This window comes from Clarias gariepinus, chromosome 16, assembly GCF_024256425.1.
Source record: "Clarias gariepinus isolate MV-2021 ecotype Netherlands chromosome 16, CGAR_prim_01v2, whole genome shotgun sequence".
NCBI lineage: Eukaryota > Metazoa > Chordata > Actinopteri > Siluriformes > Clariidae > Clarias > Clarias gariepinus.
In genome coordinates this window covers 26698639-26724661 of record NC_071115.1, presented here as the reverse complement: position 1 = coordinate 26724661, position 26023 = coordinate 26698639, and the positions used below count along the sequence as shown (strand labels likewise).

At 34.4% G+C, this 26023-nt stretch overlaps 1 gene segment (V, D, J or C); it reads right to left on the bottom strand.

Annotated features, from left to right (window-relative positions):
- Positions 1–996: 996 nt before the first annotated feature.
- LOC128544272 (Ig heavy chain V region 914-like) lies at positions 997–3853 on the bottom strand. The segment is given in 2 exon segments: positions 997–1340; positions 3811–3853. Coding segments are annotated over 2 exon segments (387 nt in total).
- Positions 3854–26023: the final 22170 nt, after the last annotated feature.

Below are 26023 nucleotides of genomic sequence, written 5' to 3'. Positions count from 1 at the left end.
GGCATGACCTTAAAAAGGCGGTTCATGCTAGAAAACCCTCAAATAAAGCTGAATTACAACAATTCTGCAAATATGAGTGGGCCAAAATTCCTCCAGAACGCTGTAAAAGACTCGTTGCAAGTTATCGCAAACGCTTGATTGCAGTTATTGCTGCTAAGGGTGGCCCAACCAGTTATTAGGTTCAGGGGGCAATTACTTTTTCACACAAGGCCATGTAGGTTTGGATTTTTTTCTCCCTAAATAATAAAAACCATCATTTAAAAACTGCATTTTGTGTTTACTTGTGTTATCTTTGACTAATAGTTAAATGTGTTTGATGATCAGAAACATTTTGTGTGACAAACATGCAAAAGAATAAGAAATCAGGAAGGGGGCAAATAGTTTTTCACACCACTGTATATCTGACTAGCCAGATTTTGTCACAGCATCATACAAAACTGACTGGACAAAATTTTATGAAAGTATTAAATTCATAATGTGTCTAAACAAGAATAAAACTGTTTAATTTAAAATGTAATGCTTACATTTATTTGTAAATGCTATTCCAGTACAAAATCCTATACTTTAACAAAACTAGATAGATAGATAGATAGATAGAACTAAAAACAGGAAACTTATTTCCACTCACTTGAATGCATTTGAAAATGTGACATGGCCTCATAAAAACAAAACATACATAAAGACTTTTGATAGTAGTGTTTGTAATTTATCACATGTGTTTATTGATGCCCTGAAATATGGCTGTGTGTATTGTTTTGTGTAAATATGAAGAAGAACATGGTTTTGAATGCTGTGTTTCATTGTGCAATAGATTTGTAGAGTTTGGAAAAAATACTTTACTCTTCATGTTAAAAAAACAAGGGCACATTTTTATGCTAGTTTAAACTAGCTGTTTAAACATTTTGAGAAAACTGCAATAATATACACTATAGATCTAACAGTGTCAGTGACCATACTGAGACTGTACACTGTTTCAGTTTTTTGTACTGAGGTTTTTTATACAGGGATGTTGTTGTTCTGTCTCACTGTGGGGTCCCGAGCGCAGTAATACACAGCTGTGTCTTCAGTCTGCATGTTCTGTCCTGTTAATGTTACTGTGCTGCTGGACGTGTCTCTGGAAACCTGAAACCTGCCTTTCAGTTTCTCACTGTAGGCAGTGCTACCGCTACCACATATCTGTCTGATCCACTCCAGAGTTTTTCCTGCAGGTTGTCGTATCCAGTTTGTACAGTAGCTGCTATCAGTTAATGAATATCCAGACAGTTTACAGGTCAGAGTCAGTGACTGACCAGGGGTTACTACTGAGGATGCAGGCTGGGTCAGCTCAACACAGTGAACACCTGTTAGAGAAAATATTGTAATGTTGTTACTGCAAAAAGTTACAAAAACTGTATTTTATATATAATTAAATGTAAAACACTTACAGTGTACGGCTGCCAGCAGCAGCAGCAGTAGGGATGTAGAGATCATGGTGTGTGTTAAAGCAAAATAAGTAAAAGCTCTTGGGTTTCATTGCTTAAATATATAACAGGAAACAACATTTGCATCAAGACACCCCTTATTTAAGGAAAAATTTGATGATTTCTGTATTTCTGTTTGAGTTTATATAATTAAAAAATTAGGAAGTGCATGTTGGTTTGTGATCTGGTTTATCTTACACCTTCAGGCCCTTTACACCTTTTGTTTTTTTATTCTGCTTATGCAACTACAATTTGCCAATCATTTGGCAATTTATAAATTAGGAAATAAACATCATAACATCATATACACATACATCACCAGTTTAAATAGTATTTTTTATATGTATTTAATAATAATTTATTAATATTTATTCATAAAAAGCTTTCAGCAGACATTTATCCTATAAAGTAAATAATGTTATTACTTTTCATCTCCTTCGGTCCTCTGTGGAAATGTAACTTTAAGTAATGGTTTTATTATTACATCAGTTTCTCACAAAGACACAATATATAATATGTACAATGGACACCTGCTGTATACTCAAATTGATTATTTTCTTAAATAAAATCCTGTCCTCTAGTCTGAGCTGCCAGAGATTTGGCATTTTATTAAATAAATTAAGTAGCATCATACAACTTGTCTGTTTCTCTCTCTCTCTCTTCTCCATCCAAAATACCTGTGTCAGAAAACAGGAAGTCTCATTCACTTTTATTTTCTAACTGGTTTATGGTCTGTGTTCAATATTCAACAATTAAAAGTCTTCACCAGAGAACAATGATCATGTAAATGTTTTTTTTTCATTGGTCCTTTATTTGAATTTGAATGTAAAAGAAAATAAACACCTACAATACAGTAATTTTTAAGTGAGAAAGATTTTAGGAGAAACAAAATACAAGATACCCCAGTGGTAATATATAACCCCAATTACATGGGTGTAAAATTCAGTATGCTGTCAGTCCCGGTCCAAAACCCAGATAAAATGTGAAGGTTAGTGTCAGGAAGGACATTTTGCATAAAACCTGTGGAACATCAAATGCGAAGATCAGTTGGTTTTGCTGCGGCAAGCCCTAACATGAACAGATAGAAGTAGAAAAGAAAAAAAAACGTATTATTTCATTGCTTTGTCTCTCACATTTCCTTGATTTCTTGTATTTTAGCTTTTTAAAAATTCAGGTTAAACTTTATGGTTGTGTGTGTGTGTGTGTGTGTGTGTGTGTGTGTGTCTGTGTGTGTGTGTGTGTGTGTGTGTGTGATTATTTATCCCACATTTTTATGTCACTTATAATGCCATTTAGACTTGGTGATACAGTGATTTAGTAATTCGACTGCAACAAGACCAAATTAGATTCTCTCCAATTAAAATTTTAATCCAGCAGAGGTTTCAGATCATTATGCTGATGACAGAGGAATTGAGGAGAGTATAATGCATATGTTTTTTCTGCTATTTTACATTGTAATTTGATTCATGCAGTATCTGCTGTAAAGATAGGTCATACATTGTGTAAATAGTAAAAAAAAAAGTATTTAACATGAATGAATAAATAACTAAAATTCAGATTTGTTTGTTATAGTCAGTGATTTTTAGCAGTTTATTTGTTCAACTCTGTTGCCCCCTGAGTTGTTTCAATTATCTGACCTTAAATTATGACAACATACAGTACTGTGTGTTAAAGGCAACACACTGCTGTACACGAATTGTAATATTTCTACTGATGATAAACTTTTTTTTAAATTAATTATTAAATACAATGAAGGGGTTGACAATTGTTTTAAAATGTATGTTTATAGAATGCCTTTTTGTTAACAGTTAACCTATAAAAATAAATATATTAACACATTCATATTCAAGTTAAGCTGTGAAATCATTATTAGTTTGATTATGAGGGTGTTTGAACCTCATAAGGTTTTTGTAAGGGGAATCCACTGTTCTGTGTCACTGTGTGTATCTTGCGCAGTAATACACAGCTGTGTCTTCAGTTTGCAGATTCTGTCCTCGAATTGTTACTGTGTTCGTACAGTAGCAGTGTCTCTGGAGATGCTGAACTTATTTTTTAGTTTGTCACTGTAAGCTGTACTCCCACTATAATAAATGGTGTTGATCCATTCTAAAGCTTTTCCTGCAGGATGTCGAATCCAAGCTGTTCCATAGTGGCTGCTGCTATCAGTGATAGAAGCTCCAGACACTTTACAGGTGATGGTTAAAGTCTCTCCTGGTTTTATAACTACTGAGTCTGGCTGGATGAGCTCAGTAGCACAGAACACATCTGTGAAAAGAGTAAAAGAAAAGTTTTACATGTTGAGATGTTAAAGGATCAGATGAAGTATTAAAACTTAAACCCAAACACTCACAGGTGGTGAAAGCCAACAGCAGCAGTGGAGCTGAAGCGAACATGTTTGTGCTGAAGGTCTAATGAAAACCGCTTCATCTCTAGATAAACACGGTAATAATATTACAGGAGGAGATGGAGATTTGCATAAATAGTACAGAAAAGTATTCTGTGAATCACAGTCATGTGACATTTATCTATTTAATGTGAGAAATTAATGTAATTATTAATATTATTAATACTTTATGTTAAATAATTAAATAAGAATTTAATGTAAACTTTAGAATATGAATGTAAATGTGAATATAAAAAATATGATCTTAAACAGCTTTAATGAGCTTTAAACAGGGTATGGTGGGAAATTTAGAAGACAGGAGAAATAAATAAAACTTTAAAAAAAGTTATTTTACTTTACTTTATTTTCATTATTCTAAAGATAGTTCTTAATTATCAAGTAACATCTTTTTATATAATGAATAACTGTTTTTATTTTTAACTTAAACTGTCGTTTTATTTTTGTACTCAACATATGAAAATAGACATGTTTAGGGTTCCTTTGATGTTTGAATATGCACTGGTTATATAAATGTTAATAATATTAAGTTTGTGTTTGAGTTAAGTTGTGTGAACTGAAATGATTACTTTGTTATTGATGTTGTTATTTAGAGGAAACATCTGATCCTTATTCTGAGAGGCAAAGTTAATAACTTCTTGTTTCAGAGTTTGTTTGTTTTTTAAAGCAAGTTTTATGAGTTTCCCATTAGACGTGAGCTACTGCCCTCTACAGGTGCAGCAACATTTTCCCATCAACAGATGTGTATTTTGTACTTAGCTGAGCGTGTGGAGTTTCAATTGCTGATACCAACATCCACTTTACACAACTCAGATTCAACAACCCTAATGAATAACTGTATATGTACCCCAGGACATACAATAATAAAATCACATTAGAGATGAAACATAATATTGATGTCTTTTTTTTTCATTTTATTATTTTTGCATCACAGAGGGGTGGGTGGCCTGCAAGTTCATTTATATCAGGTGTCCCTGCAGACAAGTATGGAAGGGAGTTGTAAATAAACATGGATCTTTTTGTAGACTGACACACAGAGTTTCTTATTGTAGGATACATAAGGGGATGATTTGCATAAGGTACATCAACTATCATGTAACCTTAAACACTCACTGACATCTCCTAAAATTAAAATTTCAGATGCATTTCTGTGGTTAAGATATAAAGAGCACCTTATTCTCAAAGACTGTTCATTAAATACTTTGGGAAGTTAAGAAATAAAATATAAACAAATGTGTTTAATGTATATTATTTGTTATGCAATTAATTATTTGACCAAATTACTGATTGTGAATTCTCAGTAACAAAACTGTTCAATCGTCATTTCAGTGGATGACAGTCAAGTTTGAGTAATATTATTAGAATATAAGTTTATTAGTGTCAGGGCTCGATTCCTGTGTCTGTGTGCATGGAGTTTGTACGTATGTTCTTCCTGTGCTTGCTGGGTTTCCTTTAGGTACTCTGGTTTCCTCCCACATTCCAAAGACATATGTTAGGTTAATTGATGTTCCCTAATTGCTCGTAGTGTGTGAGTGTGTGTGTGTTCCCGGCAATGAATTATCACCCTGTCCAGGGTGTACCCTCCCTCGTGCCCTAAGCCTCCAGGCTCCCTGCGACCCTAAATAAAGGATAAAGTGGTATAGACAATAACTGAGTGAGTGAGTTTATTACTGTAGTTGTAATGTAAGAGAATGTTTATTGCACAACACACCATATTTTTGTAAGGGGAATCCACTGTTCTGTGTCACTGTGTGTGTATTGCACAGTAATATACAGTTGTGTCTTTAGTTTGCAGATTCTGTCCTTAAATTATGTTAGTAGCAACTTATTTTTTAGTTTGTCGTCAATGTAGGCTGTACTCCCACGGCTCTTGATAAATAGTTGTCAGATCCAAGCTGTATAGTTGCTTATTACTGAATAAGAAAACTTGCAGGGTATGGAGAGACTGACAGCAGGCTGATTCAGGCATATGCACACACACATACGCGGCATTATCCGCTCTTCAAGAACTCTCAATGAGACTTTGTGCCAGAACTTCAAAGTCCAGCAACGAAGAAAGAAACCCTCCAGAGCGCAGCCATCGGTAACCAGGCAACCAACGCCTCACCGAAGGGCTTTCCTGAAAGACGTCATCTCTACCACAGCGCACCAACCAAACAGCAACGCCGTCATTTCCTTCGCTGAAGGCGAACCAACGGATGAGAACGAAACGTGACTTTCGTTGATCTAGTAAACAGTACTAGAATAACATTTCATTTTCACCTTCCAAACTGTTTGTATGTGTGTCTGTTTGTATGTGTGTGTGTGTGTGTGTGTGTGTGTGTGTGTGTGTGTGTGCGAAAGAAATGTCATCTTGGTCATGCATTTTAAAGTCTAAACATTTGCCCAGATCGCGTTACCTTGCTCATAATTGCTAAATACTAGATTTTGTGTTATCCTCGTTGGCCACGTAATAACCAGAACTGGTAAGATACACTAAATTGTGCTAAACTCTGGACGGGGAGTTGATAAAGTGTACATTATAGATTTTGTTTCAGTTAATCAAATTGACCCGAATCGTTAAAGATTCGATACAACTCTGACCCAGAGCTAAACATTACATATTAATGGTGAAGGATGCGTTAGGCATTGGGTCCACAATGAATATGAAAAAAAGATACCACTGATTATCAATGCGGGAATGAATGGCGCATTGTCCAAGTGCAAGTTGATCTTAGGGCTAAACTATTTGCTTTGGGTGAAAGCGGGCAGCAGCTTCCCATTCAAAACAATCGGCGGTCAAATGACACTGGCGCGGCACTTCTAGTGTTAAAATGTCTTCATTTATTGGTGGACAATGCGACCGTCAATTGTTATGTTTTTTTATGTAAACCCTACATATAATGGTGGAGAATGCCGGCAGTCCTTCATTGTCATTATTACGTTACAAACCCTACATATGATACATATCGATTTATATCAAGATTTGCTTGTCTATCAAGTCAAAATTTATTTAACAATTTTCCTTATCTTGAGAAATACTCACCAACCCGGCTACTCGCAATGTGAGGTTACACTGTAATACATAATATATAATGTGCATATTTTAGGCACATATAATTTGTCAATACTCTTGATGAAGATCCAATCACATTTTATGACACATTAAAGCAGTAAAACATGAAATTCCAAAAGGTTCACATACTTTTTCTTGCCACTGCATACCTTTCAGTCCTATCTGAGTTTGTGTTTTACCAATTATGAAGCTTTTAACAAATTTAAAGACATGTGTTAATGGATATGTCTATGCACATTCAGGTTTTAGGGTCATTTAAACACATACAACAAATTGACAATCACTTCTTTCTATAATTTATAATACCTGATAGATAACAACATTTTTTTGGGGATAATATTAATTAACACTAGGCACGAATTAGTGAGACCCACACAAGACTGTTAGGATGTTATAATGTTATGTATATACAGTTAAACTGCTTCCACATCTTCCACAGTGGATTTAGAAAAGTGTGCAGTTCAACTTTATTGTTGCTATTGAAACTGGGTTAAATATTTAACAGCATAACCCAACTAAGAAAAAAAAAGAAAATTCTCAGTTAAATGAGTTATTCTCATTTTAGTATAAGTATAGTCTCCTCTCTAGAGGTTTTGATTTTCTAATTTCATATTGATAAGATCCAAAGTCAGGTGTTCACATCCTTCTTAGTTATTACTAATAATCACCTTTCACTGATAAGCTGCATGAATCTCCAGTCTGCACTGAGCAAAATCTAACTGGTGAGTTCACCACTCCATCCCCACATCACCCACCTTCACTGTATTTACATCTAAATTAAATTAAAACATCAATTTTAAATAGCATTTTATGCACATACTGTATTATTGCTCTCTGTGTAATTAGGAGCCACTAAAGGAGTTATAGCCTATAAGAAACATTCAGATTTTCAAAACAAACATAATCAATTAAATTCTATGGGGGATGTAGGGTATTTAATGAAAAAGTTGGGTTATTTATATTTTATACTATTTTTATTAATTTATTTTTTTAACACAGGTGCTACTGTACATGGGTGGCTCTATAGATGATTGTAAAATATTTTTTTATATTTGGTGTCATTTTACATATGCAATAGGCTATATCCTTGAGTGCAATTGTTTTTCATTTTACATTTTGTGTTTTTTTTTTTTTTTATAATTATTGAAAAGATTACATTAGATTAGATCAACTAAAGAAAGACCAACAAATATCAACCATAGTCTCATTGCAGTTAAACTATTGGTTTACAATTCACACTATAAACTACTGAGAGGAAGGAAAATAAATAAAAATAAACAGAATAAATAAGTTGAAGCTCTTGTTGTTTTAGATTTGGGTAAGTAAGTGCTGCATTTTGTATGTACAATGTATGAAGTGTTTTTTACAGGAATGCTGTTGATTTGTCTCACTGCGTCCTGGATGAGCACAGTAACACACAGCTGAAGCTGCTTAATGAATATCAAGACACTTTACAGGTCGGGGCCAGGGACTGACCAGGGGTTAGTTAATTTAATGTTTGAAATGCAAACAACTATAATCAACCAAAACTCTGATATATGTTAAATGTAAAACACTTACAGCCAGCAGCAGTAAGGAATTAGAAATCTTGCTGTGTGTGTATACTGCACAGCCAAATAAGTAAATGTTCTTGGTTTTCATTACTTTAATATATAATAAGAAAATAAATTTAAATAGAGACAATATCCAAGGGTAATTCTTCCCAATGTTCTATAAGAGAAAACCTTCTCATCTATCAAACATTGGTATCTTATACTGTATATGTTGCCATGTGGATCATCTGAAATAATGTAGAAAGAAAATAAGCTTTTCTGGATTTATTATTATTATTTTTTTTTGGTTTGGCTTAAACGAACATTTGCACACAACTTTCACAACTTTACTAAAAGACCCATAAACCAAAAGCCCCTCAATCAGCTGCCATTTAGTGTAGAAAGAGGAAACTGTGTCCAGGCTGAAAAGATACAAGATTCAAAGAACTTTATTAATCCCAGAAGGAAATTGTTTATTCTTGGTTACAGTTGCTCACAGTAGATATCAAGTAGAAAGAAAAAGTAATAAATAACTACAAAAAACAATTCAAATAAAATAGAATAAAAAAGTCCTAAAACAGTAAGTGCCATATTCCACACTAAACCTTAGAACACCTCAAATGAATACAGTAAGTAAAAGAGTAAGTACCATGTTGGATATTGCATAGAGTTCTAGAACAGTAAGTACCATATTGCACTATAAACTTTTGAATACCTTAAATGAATACAGTAAATATGACATTATGACATTTTTTGCACACTATATATGACCCAAGAGCATTTGTAAATATTGCACAGTAATCTAATATACAGTATGTATGTAATATTGTACTGTATTATACTGTATGTAATATTGTACTGTATTATTATACTGTATGTAATATTGTATTACATGTTTTATTGAGATGTACTATTGCAATTATTATATTATTTATACAAATAAGTATTGTCCTATTGTGTTACAAATATTGCTCTATTGTTTTACTGTTACTGTCAGCGTAAGGATTTCTTGAATTTTGGTAGACCCCCTTTTATCTACTCAGTGCTCAGCCTGTATTCTGCTTGTCCCGCTTGGAGTCCAGGGAACCACTCAATGAAACACACAAGTCAGTGCTCAGTGAGATGTTCAAAGTTTATTGTGGGAGACAGGAGTATATATATGCACACACACACAAAGAACCAAAAAGGAGGGTGCAGGAGCATTTACATCTGGTCTGGAATGTTTATAAAAGATAACGTGAAGAAGAACAGAAACTTCGGAGTAGTTCTGCATCTACGAGGCTTCAGCAGTTTTACGACCCTTAACATAAAGTCTATTATCTTTTTTTTTTTTTTTTTGTCTTTCGGCTATTCCCTTTTCTCCACCCATTCCAAGCTGCCTGTACCCTCTTCACCTCTTTTGAACACTCTCCGTTGCTCTGGACCGTTGACCCTAAGTACTTAAAATACTGCACCTTCTCTACCTCTGCTCCCTGTAGCCTCACCATCCCTCTTGGGCCCCTCTCATTCACATACATGTACAGAGAATACCTCCACCTCTCCAAATTTTCCTCCACTTGTTTCCTGCTCTCGCTATGAAGCAAAATGTCATCTGCAAACATCATAGTCCATAGAGACTCCTGTCTTACCTCATCTGTCATCCTGTCCATCACCAGAGCAAAAAAAAGGGGCTAAGAGCCGATCCTTGATGCAGACCCACCTCCACCTTGAACTCTTCGGTCACACCTACAGCACATCTCACCATGGTCTTACAGCTCTCATGCATGTCCTGCACCACTATAACATACTTCTCTGCCACTCCAGACTTCCTCATACAACACCACAGCTCCTCTCTCGGCACACTGTCGTACGCTTTCTCTAAATCTACAAAGACACAATGTGAGATCTGCTTCCCATGGATTCTGTGGATATACCAGACAGTGTATTCTTGTGTGGAGCAAGCTCAAAACCCATTTTCTTCCTTTAGGACAGATTATCATAGATTTTTCAAAAAGGATGGAAATGGCAGTGAAGAGTGTATACACTATATTGTCAAAGGTTTCACTAACCCATCCAAATCATTGAATTCAGGTATTACAATTACTTATATGTTTACAGGTGTAAAAAAAAAATCAAGTACATAGGCATTCAGACTGCTTCTACAAACATTTGTGGAAGAATGGGTTTCTCTCAGGATCTCAGTGAATTCCAGCATGGTACCGTGATAGGATGCCACCTGTGCAATAAGTTCATTTATGAAATTTACTTGCTACTAAATATTCCACAGTCAACTGTTAGTGGTATTATAACAAAGCGGAAGTGAACCTTCATGTGCCTTCAAATTAGCTCAAGACCAGTGCATAGAGAGCTTCATGGAAGGGCCAAACAGCTGCATCCAAGCCTTACATCACCAAGTGCAATACATTGCAGTGGGGACAAGTTCACCAGAGTGACAAATCACGCTTCTCTTTCTAGTAGTCCAATAAATGAGTCTTGGTTTGGTGTTTGCCAGGAGAACATATCAAAATGTTTTCAATGCTCCTGCACTACAGTCAGAACAAGGCTTTGAAATGGTTGAGCATTACTTGTGGATGGGGTAGAGGGGAAAAAAATCTATATCTATAATAGACAGTGTTGAAATTTCACACTTATTCAGTCACAAAACACATTTTTTTTTCTTTTGTTTTAAACCTCAACGTGCTGGGTAGATTAAGAGAGTGGATAGATCAAGAGCGCCCCTCACAGGTCTTATAGCTTATAGAAAATCATAATGTTCATACATTTCTAACATGGGTGCAGGCCAGTGGATAGGGAAACTGACTATCTAGACTAGGTAATTAGGTATTAGATTGATAAAGTTTAAGCCAGAATCAGATTTTTGTTTGTTGTTTGTTTTTGGGCCTCTTATTAAAAAAATAAAACAAATACAGAAATGTATTAAAAACTCTGTAGAACGCGAATTGTTTACTTCACTATCTGGGCTTTGCAAAATCATTTCATGTAAGCATTTCATTTAAATGTATATAAAATATATACAATGTATTATATATACAAACTGTTTGCTCTTTCGCAGTGAATTTATCCTTTTTTTATATGGGCTAAGATTTGCAAACTGCTTCAAAGTTTCATGCATACTGTATAGTCAGTGTAACCAATGCAGAGGCAATACATTACAGCTATCTAAAACTTTGTGTAAATGTTGCACATTTACTCAAAGTTTTAGATAGCTGTAATGAATTTGTTGATTAGAGGTCCTCATCAAGATGAATTTGTTGATTAGAGGTCCTCATCAAGGGTTTTGTTCCCAATGATACAACAAAATTATAAAGCACTGTTGCTCTGCTTTAGCTGATGTAAATAGCTCTCTATACTGGGTGTTTTTGTACAGGGATGTTATTGTTCTGTCTCACTGTGGGTTCCCGAGCGCAGTAATACACAGCTGTGTCTTCAGTCTGCATGTTCTGTCCTGTTAATGTTACTGTGCTGCTGGACGTGTCTCTGGAAACCTGAAACCTGCTTTTCAGTTTCTCACTGTAGTAAGTGCTACCATCATAACATATACGTCCGATCCACTCCAGAGCTTTTCCTGCAGGTTGTCGTATCCAGTGTGTACAGTAGGTACTCGTTAGTGAATATCCAGACACTTTACAGGTCAGAGTCAGTGACTGACCAGGGGTTACTACTGAGGATGCAGGCTGGGTCAGCTCAACACAGTAAACACCTGTTAAAGAAGAAAAAAAAAAGTTATTGTAATGCTGTAAAGATTTTTTAGGTTTTTAAAGGTAAAACACTTACAGTGTACGGCTGCCAGCAGCAGCAGCAGTGGGGATGTAGAGATCATTGTGTGTGTGTTGAAGCAGAATAAGCAAAAGCCCTGTCTTTCCTGCTTAAATAGATATAACACTAAAGGACATTTGCATAAGGACATTCCTTATCTAAGGAGGAATTTGAAGTATTTCTCTACAGTAGGCAAACTCTCTATTAATTTCAGTTCAATGTATTATTTTTCCCTCATTTTATACACAAACAATAGAACTATGCACACAATTTTAAAAGCTTAAAACCATGTATTACCAACATTAATCCAAACTTAACATAAGCTTCACTTAAATGTCAGAGTATGAACTATGCCTCAAGTGACTTATACAGTTGGTAGGGAAAAAGAATAGAGCAGCTTATAGTTAAGGATAGGTAAATAACAACTAGAGACATTTTACAGTACTCTATACAGTAATTACAGTATATCATAATGTTGTGGTTTCTATAGATATCTACAGAGCTCACAGACATGTACTATACAGTGTAATGTTTTGTCTTATATTTGTTAAATGTGTAAAGTATGCATATATACATACTTTACACATTTACACACCTATACAGTATGTGTTTAAAGAAAATACTAGATGAACAAAGTTATCTGCCAGAAATGTATGCTTTAATCTAGAAAATGCCTCAATGAACCTAAATAGTTGTTCTTATACTGTATATTAAGAAATTGTAGTTAGTTACATCTTTATGTTGTTTCTAGAATTGTAAAAAAATTTAGACAATGTCTTGAGATGTGTTTAAATGTTAAATGTCAGTTTTTTTTTTGGTTTTGCAAAAAAAACAATGTGAATGTAGATTGAATCCTGCTTTTTGTGTTTACTGATTTAAAAAAAAGTGGGAAGATTTCAGGAAATGTGGTTTATTAATTTCCTAATAAAGCTATGGTACTGGATGACCCTCATCCCCACAATCAAGCTCTCTGATTAGGTGTGTAACAATCTTTGTGTGAGCAAGAGATACATTTTTATCGGTCTATGTAGATAAAATAAAGGTTTTGTTTGTACATTGGTCAGAAATCTTCAGTGTTATCTTTCAATGTTATCTTTACGTTTCATACATTGGAGGACCAGAAACCAAAAAAGTCTCTAACCAGTCTCAAAAAAGTTTCTGTCTGTATGTCTGCAGCTACATGCAACACTCAACAGAGTTTCAATTATGCGCTTTTGCCTTGATGGCGGGCGTGGCTATCACGTCACTCCCTCATTTGGAGTTTTTTGGAGGCAATCAATATAATACAGAAGTTTATCATGTACACACAGTGTATGCTGGAGACACAGAAACAACTGCAATGCACCTTACAAAGTTCCACAATCTGCACCAAACACAAACAAAAGCGCGACACAGCATGAACACTGGTTTAAAGAGGTTAAATACACTGGTGGCTGGTGCAATTTTTTGGGGGGGCGACACAAACAAAATTATAATAAAACTTTTAATAATCGCCTGTAAATAGCCAAAAGGAGGGCTGGAAAAGCACTGAATGTAAGCTCGGCCGCGATCACTTGACTGCTGCTTAATTAGAAGATCAGGTCGATCTGGTCCAAGCTTTTTACCTTTTTTTCTTTCTTCGGCCAATCGTATTTTAGCAAAGAAATTACAGATTTTCTCTCATATTTAGCTGGCTTCCACCTCAATCACTATCCAATACATTAATTATCAATCTTTCGCTCCTACTGTACATAGACACTCGTTTGTCCAGCGCCCAACGTACACGAACACAAATGAACGTAAAACAGATTTTTTTTATTGTAAATAAATTATATTAAGAAATACAGCGGAATATTGTAACTAAATGATTTTATTTAATGTTAAAATAAATAATTATTATGTTAAATAATTACATGGTAAAGTAGCATTTTTTTCTGTCTAACTTTAAGGAGACGGGGCACCAGCGCCCCTTATTGACCAACCGCCACTGTGCGATACCTTACTTCTTTCAATAATTTTCTGATGAAGTCCCAAAATGTTTTATTCCCTTTTATTTTCATTAGAAGAACAAATCACAGTTATGGTAGAAGTAATACCATATCAAAATGTGAACATTAATATGCTGTAAAACTGTGCTGCTAATTGCTGCTATTATTACTGTAGTAGCAAATGTAAAGGGCATTTTATGTTATGTGTTTGTACTTTGGGCATTCAAGGTTTATTTATATAAAATCCCTATCTTTTCACTATAATATTGCAAGGTAATAGTCTGGTTAAGCTGACTGGTAGCTTGCAGTACAGCGCTCTTTCTAGTTTAACTGGTGCGTATAATTGATAAACAAGAAAATGATCACCAGGTCTGTTAGTCATGGTTAGGTTACAACTCTGGACTAATGCAAGGCGGAAAGCCATGGCATCGGATTGACATTGACTAATGTTTAAATATTTTATTTAATAATGTGAATAAGCTGGTTTTATGTGGTCATAATAATAGCCTATAAGTATTCGAATTTATGTTTGTACATGTATGAGAGGAAATCTTGGAGATGAGTTTGAATAAGCCTGATAGCACTGATAAAATTAATAATACAGTAGCATTGTTATCTATAATTTACACGTTAATGGTGAATTTCCCATAAAGTGTGAGTGTGAGGTGTGACTGTGTAGAAACAAATAGTTTACATGGCTCACATGTCATGTAAGAGCATCCCATCACAAAGTTTTGCTTAATGACCCCAGGGAGTATCAGGGCCAGCGGCTAAAGTTTTTGTACATACTTTTTATCTGTTTGTGTCACTGTGTATCCGGGCACAGTAATACACAGCTGTGTCTTCTACAGTCAGGCCAGACAACTTAAGATATGACATTGCTTTACTGTTATCCTTTGTTATTTCAACTCGTCCTTCGAGGCTTTTGCTGTAGTATGTATTTTCATTATCTGTCCTGATGAACCCAATCCACTGTAAGGGTTTTCCATGAGGTTGTCGTATCCAGCTCATACTATAATCTCCAAAATTATACCCTACAGCCTTACAAGAGAGGCTGAGAGTTCCACCAGGATTACTCAGTACTGCATGACTTGGAATAGACTCCAAACTCTGGCCTTTCACAGCTAATGGAGAGAGGATGTAAAGAAATTAAAACATCAGTATTAAAACAGTACAATTCATTTAGATATACTGGTAAAAGGAACTCACTGGAGACTGATTAGTAGCAAGAGCAAGGAGGGTGGGATCTTCATGGTGAGTGTTGAAGAGACTCGACTGCTCCACTCAGCTCTGCTGCACATAAATACTACATATACAGGTATTTGCATCATGACATCATACTTATGGAGAAATCATACTCATGGTGAAAAAAGTCATTATAAAGGCATTATAACATACAGAAAAGTACATAATAGTTTAAAATGTTACTAATAACAAATTCCATGACATTAGGGAAGACAATGTTGTAATAGCTGATGGCATCTAATAAGACTTTACTCTGAAAAGCAGAAATAATATAATGATATAAAGATTTTTTGAAAGTCTTTTCTAGTACAGCATTTATTTAAACATTTCATTTATTAAAACTGTGAAATTCAGTATAAAAAAGTATAAATAAAACTGAGAGCTAAAATAAATGCATGTTGTTTGTATACAGTATATCCCACTGAGGTGTAGCTTCCTGTTTGTGTTTCAGGAGTTTTAGGGGTTAGTGTGTGTGTTATACACAGTTACTGTATATCTGTATAGCACTTCACAAACATTAAATAAAATGTGTATAAATGGTATGATGAGGTTTTCTATTATTTGTTTATTAGTTAATGAATCTCTATTTACAGTCAAAGATAAAGGTGTAAGAAAGTTTTTAGAAAGTCTTCAGAGTGGGAGGCTTTGCGTTTCTCACTAACATAAGCTGCAACTTAATAAAAAAGAAAGTGAGAGCGGCAGGTAAAGGATGTTGGTTCTCCTATAATGTAAGTGATTATTAGAAGTAGCTTGTTTTGTTGTTTTATTTAAATGCTTGTAAATATAAAGTATAAAATAATAATAATAAAACCTAAAACAGAACAATAAATGCCCAGCAGAGTAAAATCCCTTGCATGCTTATAAATAAATAAATAAGAGACCAGAGCCTATACATGGGTAAGATGGAAGTTTAAGGAAGGATTCAGGTTGTTTGTGCACTTTGGAAACTATATATATTTGACTTTTTTCTTACCTATGCCACTTCTTTTCTTCAATTCTTTCTGCTTTCTTCGCCATTTCACTATTTTTAAAATATTTTTTTTCTTTTTTTCCAGCCCAGGAAAAGCTCTAACCCCTGCTCTCACTGTGAGACACTACTGCTCTCTGCTGGCCGTCATCAGTGTAGCGCCTCCGAATAAAAAGACATAATCAAGCTTAGAGCGCTAAGAGGAACTTGGCAACGCTTTGTTTGATGGCCTCTCCACAAATTGTACTGTTTAATAACAAAACAAAAGAAACAGTTAGTGATTTAATGTAGCTTTCTGTAAGAGGATGTTTATATACACTTACCTAAAGGATTATTAGGAACACCATACTAATACGGTGTTTGACCCCCTTTCACCTTCAGAACTGCCTTAATTCTACGTGGCATTGATTTACCAAAGTGCTGAAAGCATTCATTAGAAATGTTGGAATGTTGGAATCATCTTGCAGTTGCAGAGATTTGTGGAAAGCACATCCAGGGCACGAAGCTCCCGTTCCACCACATCCCAAAGATGCTCTATTGGGTTGAGATCTGGTGACTGTGGGGGCCGTTTTAGTACAGTGAACTCATTGTCATGTTCAAGAAACCAATTTGAAATGATTCGAGCTTTGTGACATGGTGCATTATAATGCTGGAAGTAGCCACCAGAGGATGGGTACATGGTGGTCATAAAGGGATGTATATGATATATATATATGCTGTTGTAATACATAATTGAATTTGATAATGCACTCACAGGAAGCTTTTCAGGTTTTCACTGTCGTAAGTTTTACTGCGAACACAAATACATTTTCACTCCAGAGCTTTTCCTGCAGGTTTGCATACCCAGTGGGTATTGTACTATAGCTATCAGGTGATGAATATTTGTGACTGACCGTAGGTTAATACTGAGTCAGGACAGCTGAATTTCTGTTAGCAAAAATATTGTAATGTTGTAAAACCTAAAAATTACAAAACCTGTATTTTATATATAATTAAATGTAAAACACTAACAATGTAGAGCTGCTAGAAGCGTCAGCATAGAAATTACTTTGTAGCTGTGTGCTGCAGCAAATAAAGCTCTTGGGCTTTATGGCTTAAATGTATAAAAGGGAAGGACATTTGCATCAAAAAGACTACTTATCTGAAAAGAGGAAAATGTACAAATATCTTAAATATTGCTAATTGCAATTGTAAATATTATTTCATTTATTCATTATGCTGCTTATCCTGTACAGGATCACCAGAAGCCTGGTCCCTACAGTATCTCAGGAGACTTTGGGGCACAAGACAGAGTATACCCTAGACAGGGTGCCAATACATTGCAGGACACACACAAGCACGCCATTAAAATTTAGGCTAATCTGCATGATTTTGGACTGTTGGAATAATTTAGAGTACTAATGTGGATGCACATAAATTAATGCAAATGAAGAAAAGTTCAGTTCAGTAAAATATATTCAGCATTGTTAAATATTGTTTAAAATAAAAGTATTAGTAATGACTTTAGGGTCATTATAGACATTTGTTTTTATTAACAACTGTGAGTTTAAAATTAGGGCAAAGTATTATGATCATATTCATTCAAGAAGGTAATACTTTTACTTAAATCATTATTTGTTGCTTTGAGAGAATGTTTAAATATGTCTCAGGGTTTTTGTAAGAGGAATCCACTGTTCTGTGTCACTGTGTGTGTCTTGCGCAGTAATACACAGCTGTGTCTTCAGTTTGCAGATTCTGTCCTTGAATTGTTATTGTGTTAGTAGAAGTGTCCCTGGAGAAGCTGAACTTATTTTTCAGTTTGTCACTGTAAACTGTACTCCCACTATTACTGATATACCCAATCCACTCCAGAGATTTTCCTGCAGGTTGTCGGATCCAAGCTGTATACCAGCTTGCAACTGAATATGAAGTCTTACAGGGGATGGAGAGACTCTGGCCTGGCTGGACTGTCATGGCAGAAGGCTGAGTCAGTTCCTCAGTGTGGACATCTTGAGAAAAACACATGGAAATGTATTTCACAATATGCAGTATGCTGCACATTTATTATTATATTATATTATATTATATTATATTATATTATATTATATTATATTATATTATATTATATTATATTATATTATATTATTATAACACTCACAGGAAGCAGCTGCCAGCAGGAGCAGTAGAGATGTTGAGAACATGGTGTGTCTTATGTGTCGTCTCTGTTCTCCAAAGTTTAACAGAGAACATCGCATAACATAAATTGTGTTATATACAGCCCTGATGCTTCTATTTGCATATATACTAATTATAGGAGGAGTTAGTATTTAAAACATTTAAAAAAAACAGGACATTAATTGATGAATGCAGGAAATGAAGGACGCATGGTTTATAATAGAAAGGAAAACTAATTTCCTTGGCAAAAAAAATAAAATAATAAAATAAATAATAATAATAATAATAATAATAATAATAATTTTAGAAACCCCACCACCACCAACATAACATATTTGGATTAACATTATTTTAATTTTACAGAAAATTGTGGTTTACAGCCTTTAGTGGCGACAATATACTGTAAATAATTGCTTTTCTTAGGTACCTTATACTAGGAATAAAACAATGTGTGTAATGTAATATGAAATCAATTAAGCAGATATAACTAGTGTTACACTCCACTCTCACTCATCTTCTATATCGCTTTATCCTGTATTCAGGCTCGCAGGGACCTGGAACCTATCCCAGGAGGCTTAGGGCACGAGGCAGGGTACACCCTGGACAGAGTGCCAATCCATCGCAGGGCACACACACATACACACACCCATTCACACACTACAGGCAATTTGGGAACGACAGTTAGCCTAGCACATTCCTACATGTCTTTGGACTGTGGGAGGAAAATGGAGTACGCGGAGGAAACCCACCAAGCACGGGGAAAACATACAAAATCCATGCACACAGAGACGGGGATCAAGCCTGAATCAAACCCGGACCCTGGAGGTGCAAGGCGACGGTGCTAACCACTACACCACTGTGCAAATCAATTTGTGTGTGTGTGTGTGTGTTCATTATAGATTTATAATCATATAAGCCTGTGTTCAATTTCTTAGTGTTATATTAATTTGGCAGAAAATGCTTGTGACTATTACGTGTCTATCAGTCAGCATCAACATGTTTGGTGGATGTTGTGTGATAGAGAATGAGCGCTCCTTATAAGCCATAAAGCATAATGAAAACACACTTTTATTTAAGGCTTAATACTGTACATCCAGTACAAATTATAAGTGTGAATAGATTTTACTGTCTGTGAAAAATATAAAATACTTTAAACTTCTGTCTAGAATTGTATGAAATGTATGAAATGTGATGGATATTCATTAAATGTTTCTGTTAAAGTTTTTAACCAGAATGAACATCATACATATGTTTAGTTGTCTGGCCAAAATCTCATATAAATCTTTAATAGACAGTCTGTGACATTTTCGTCTTGTCGTTGTAATCAGATATTTGATGTCAAAATATCTTCAATGTTCTTGCACCACAGTCAGAATCAATCCTTAAAATGCTAGAATTTACTTGCTGTGGTTTAGGAATAAAAACTCTATAGCTTTTAGAAGTATCTATACTACACAATGTCGGAATTTCACCACATGACAGGTTTTTCACAGTCGCAACACCTGTTTATTCATAAATTGTATTTTAAACCTCTGCATGCCTGGTGGACGAAGAGGGTGAATAGAGAAAGAGCACCCCTTACTGTTCCTAGCGCTTAGAGCTACAGGAGGAAAACATAATGTTCATACATTTATAATGCAGATGAAATAGTATACAGTACAAGTTCAAAGGCTGAGGAAACTCTAAATCTGACTTTCTGAACTAGTAGATTCGATTTGATTGATAGAGTTTTTAACAAATTCATTTTTTTCTGTTCTCAACCTCTCAATTTTAAGAAACCATAAACATATTTCCAAAAGTCTGGAAAGGTTAATATGTACTTTGTGTCTGGCCTGGGATTTGTTCCTTATAAATCATTTAATGTAAGGAGTCAGTTTAATCAAAATAGTCAGTTTGTCTGAAGATATTGAAAAATATGCTTAAGTCACTGTAGGTTGCAGAAGATCCGGCAATTTATCATTTTAAATAACTTGTCTATGCATCTCTCTCTCTCTCTCTCTCTCTCTCAAATTAAGAAAACACTGACAGCTAATCCCTCTGTATATAAGACATTTCTGTGTTGGATGTTAGTAAAGCTTCATTAGATATAAAGTGTGTCCATTTGACACATGCTAAAGAAATAAAAATTTATTAAACATTTAAATTCTGTATTTATTTTAGATCTTTGTGCTGAATGAAAAGGATTACAGTAAAGTAAGATGTAATGTATATTCATTTTGTATATTATATTTTAAATGATAAGATATCTGGAGTAAATCTAAAGAAAAAAAATAGTAATCATAAATTGTGCAAATACTGAAAATGTGTCTTAAAATTATTGAGGTATTTGCCTGATAATGAGCGATACTAAATGAATCTCATTAGGATGCAAATTGTGGATTTATTTTTTAACATTTTATTTGCTGAGCTTAACCAACTCTCTCTGCATTAGATTGTTAAAAAAAAAAACAAAAAAAAACATAAATGCATTTTGAGATTTATAAATAAATCATTGAGCCTTGTGATTGTTTTAATATGTGTTTTGTATGTTTAAAAACTGACATAAAGAGAGTATTAAACCTTTATTCCATTGAAAAAAAATGTAAAAGTTTGTCTAAACTGGTTTATTAGTTGTTTTGAGAAAAAAAAAACAATTCAAAAGTGCCTTAAGATTTGTGTAAGGGGAATTCACTGTTCTGTGTCCCATGTGTGTACTTTGCACAGTAATACACAGCTGTGTCTTCAGTTTGCAGATTCTGTCCTTGAATTGTTATTTTGTTAGTACAAGTGTCTCTGGAGATGCTGAACTTATTTTTCAGTTTGTCACTGTAAGATAAACTCTCACCACTGCTGATATACCCAATCCACTCCAGAGCTTTTCCCGCAAGTTGTCAGATCCAAGCTGTGTGCTCACTTGTAATTGAATAAGAAACCTTACAGGGGATGGAGAGACTCTGGCCTGGATGGACTGTCATGGCAGCAGGCTGAGTCAGTTCTTCACTGTGGACATTTGTTGAGAAAAACACTATGATATCTCACACAATAAACAGTTTGCTGTAAATGTGATATTATTGTAGTAAATTAACATATTATATTATATTATATTATATTATATTATATTATATTATATTATATTATATTATATTATATTATATAAATCACTCACAGGAAGCAGCTGCCAGCAGGAGCAGTGGAGATGCAGAGAACATGGTGTGTGCTGTTTGTCTTCTCTGTTCACCAAAATTTATCACCACCATCGCATCACATAAATTGAGTGATATCCAGTCCTGATGCTTGTATTAACATATCTAATAATAATGGGAGGAGTTAGTATTTAAAACATATTTAATGTAGACAGGACATTAATTTCATGGAGTATATGTTGCCTAATAAAAAAAGAAAGGACAAATGTCTTTTACAAATGTTTCTTTAATATTTGAAACCCCACTAACCACAAGATAACATATTTGGATTAACATTTATTTTGTTGTTATATGTCTTCCCTTAATGCTTAAACTATAATTGACAAAAACTTTCAGTTGCCAACAAATAAATCATACAATAGGCATGCGATATAAGGAATCATACATGTGATGTAAAATAAAGTGAATTAAATAAAATTTAAATAAAAAGTTTGTCTGTTATTAATCTGCTAAGTAATTTGTTAATAAATATAATACCCACAATATTTGTAGGCAATTCAACAACATTGACACTGAGACAAAATTAGATTGAACAAGATATTAATTGTGTGTGTGTGTGTGTGTGTAGGTGTAGGTGTGTGTGTGTGTGTGTGATTAATTATGTCTCCTGACATTGTTTTTATAATAATATTGCAGAAGAAGCATGTCACTCTAAAATCCATGTGCTGATCCTTATGGCACTGTCTCAGTCAGCATCAACATGGTGGTTAGATGTTTTGTATTTAAAGAATGAGCACCCCTCATAAGTTATAAAGCATAATAAAAACTTATGTTTTTACACTTAATACTGCTAATCCAGTACAAGTATGAGTAAATCAGACTGTCCATAAAAAATATAAATATTTTGCACTATTGGGCATACTGTACAGTATCTTGGATAAAATGGACTTAAATCAGTTTTAAATTATTCTAGAATCATTAAATATTTCAGAACGTGTATGAGATGTGATGGATTTTCATTAAATCTTTCTGTAAAGGTTTTAACAAGAATGAAGACCATACATATATGTAGTTCAACCCTTTATCTGGGAACCTCTTGTAGTCCAACTAGGTGCTGTTAGTTGGAGGCAGAGGAGGCCAATAGTCACTATAGGACTCCACAATAACCAAGTGACAAATGTATTTATTTTCTGACTTATATTTCTGACTTTATTCTCCGGTTAACATTCCCATGCGCATTCACACACTATGGGCAATTGGAGGATGACAATTAGACTAATTTGCATGTTTTTGGAATGTGGGAAGAAGCCAGAGTAAATCCCCAAGGAGAACATGCAAACTCCATGCACACAAACCCAAGGTGGGAATCAAACCTTGACCCTGGAATTGCAAGGCAACAGTGCTAACCATTAAGCCACCATACCACCCCTTAAACATGTTATATAATAATAATAATAAATCACAGTTATGTGTAATTTCTCTGTCAGCATCAGTTTATTGTTTGTATTTATTTAATTAATTAAATAATATTACTAATATTATTACTAATACATTTTGTGCTAAATAATTAAGTACTTATTTTATATCTACATAAATGCGTAAATAAATAGGGTAATTGTTTCATGTTATAATGGTTGAGTCTATTTTAACAGAAAACCATTGGGGCTCTTGCTCATTTATTCAGTTATCTGATTATTTAACCTCCCGAGGCTTCTTCTGTTATATTGAACTTTCAACTGCATAACACACATGATGTTATGTAATTTCTATCTGTTATCACCCAAATGAGGATGGGTTCCCTGTTGAGTCTGGTTCCTCTCAAGCTTTCTTCCTATTGCCATCTCAGGTAATTTTTCCTTGCCACTGTCGCCGTCACCCGTGACTTGCTCATCAGAGACAATTTCATTATTATCTAAACACATTTTTCACACACATACACACTTCCATAAATTTTCTTTTTTAAATTTGCTTTTCATTTTTGTGAAGCTGCTTTAAGACAATGAGTATTGTTAAAAGCGCTATATAAATAAAATGTAATTGAATTGAATTAAGTCAATGCAATAGAACCATACATAAATACGTCAAGGGCTTTAGGACAAAAATGTCTGAAGAGTTTTACTTGAATAGAAGTGAGTTACTGCCCTCTATAGGGATAAAAAACATTTACACTTTTCTCTTTCAGCATTTGTGTGTTTTGTATTGAGCTGAGTGTGTGGAGTTTCCATTAATGATAGCAACATTTACTTTACCCAGTCCAGATTCAACAACCTTAACTAATTAACTGTATATTCACCTAAATACAACAAATAATTTAATAGTGTCGTCAATGATGAAACATTGTTAATGGCTTTTTTTAATATGTTTTTTGTCCTGCTAGTTTATTTATGACAGGTGTCCCTGTGGACAAGTGTACTGCAGAGAGATGAAAATGAAGAAGAATGTTTTTGTAGACTGACCCACAGAGCTCCTTACTGTAAGAGACATAAATGGAGGATTTGCATAAAGTACATCATTAACAAACATGTGACCTTGAACACTCAAGTTTACTTATTTATTGACTCTAGCACTTTCTGTTTAAAGCTCAATTTTACCCCAAAATTAACCCAAATGCTCTTAAAATGCTGTAAAAGTAAGGACTATATAAAGTAGCTCAAAAGAATATTATTTTTATGTAATTATTTAAGCAAATACATTCTCAGTGACACAAGCTGTTAAATATTCATTATTCACGATTACAGTTTAACCGAGATGGTTATTACTTGTATTAAGAGGATGCTTCTTTTATGTGTCATTAAGTTTTTGTAAGGGGAGTCCACTGTTTTGTGTCACTGTGTGTCTCTTGCGCAGTAATACACAGCTGTGTCTTCAGTTTGCAGATTCTGTCCTCGTATTGTTATTGTGTTCGTAGAAGTGTCTGTCGACATGCTGAACTTATTTTTCAGTTTGTCATTGTAATTACTCTCACCAAGATAGATTTGTCCAATCCACTCCAGAGCTTTTCCTGCAGGTTGTCGGATCCAAGATGTCCAATAGCTTGTAACTGAATATGAAACCTTACAGGTGATGGAGAGACTCTGGCCTGGCTGGACTGTCATGGCAGCAGGCTGAGTCAGTTCCTCACTGTGCACATCTGTAGAGGAAAACACATGGTGGTGTCTCTCACAATGAACAGTGTGCTACACATTTATTGATATTGAAGTAAATAAATGAATTTAATAAACCACTCACAGGAAGCAGCTGCCAGCAGGAGCAGTAGAGATGTAGAGAACATGGTGTGTGTTGATTTTACTGGATTCTCTTACATTCATCACATAGATTATATCCAGTCCTGATGCTTGTATTTGCATGTCTTTTGCAGTGGGAGGACTAACAAGCAGAGTGAAACTTTAGGAATTGTAAAGTAGTCAGATGCAGATAAGTTGTAATGACATAATGCTACTGTTTTAAACCTAAAGAGAAAAAAAATAAATTGCCATTTGAATAAATGCTTAAGAGACTTAAATAAAACTTTTGATTGAATAATTATTACAGTGATTAATATGCTTCAACTGCAACAATTCTTTTAGCTCTAACAGATACAGTACAATGATGAGCTCCTCATTTCTTAAACAACTGCGACAGAAAACAACTAAGGACAATGCTAAAATGACTGGAAGTGGGTCACAAACTGTCCAAATTATTAAAATCTGAAAGAATAGTGCAACCATGAGGGGAAAAAGGTTAGAAAGAAATCATAAATGATTGTGACTGGAGATAACATGTAGCGAAGTTCCATCATTAAAACCTTTATGGGAGGATATCACTGATATGTTTAACAGTAAAAGTAATTCCACCTGAACTGTATGTTAAAATCTTACATGACTGAGTTTAACAACCATATGAATCACCACTGAAAGTCCTTGGATGTGCTGAAGAAGACTGTATGTACTGGTTTGACTCTCCCATGATGGGTACAAGATCTCTGAAAAAAAAAAAAAAAAGTAAAATGTAATCATACTGAAAAAAATTCTTTAGGCAATGCAACTGTTCATGTCTGCTGTAAACAAAGCTAAAGACAACTGAATATTAAAGCTTGCAAAGTTATGCAAACATCTTTCTGTTTTTTTTGTTGTTGTTTTTTTTGGAGGCAACATGAGAAATTAGTCTTTAAAACAACAACTGTTAGCATAACATGCAAACACATTACAAAAAGCTAAAAATATATATTTTTTATAAAGGATGATTTAAGTAAGATTTTAGGGAATTTTTTTTTTGTTTGTTTTGATGAATAATATTCTTGACTTTTATGTTGGAACTTTTAAAGCTACAATTTACCCACCATGCTAAGGGTTTTAAAATCTTTACCTCCAGTAAGATTCTTTTAT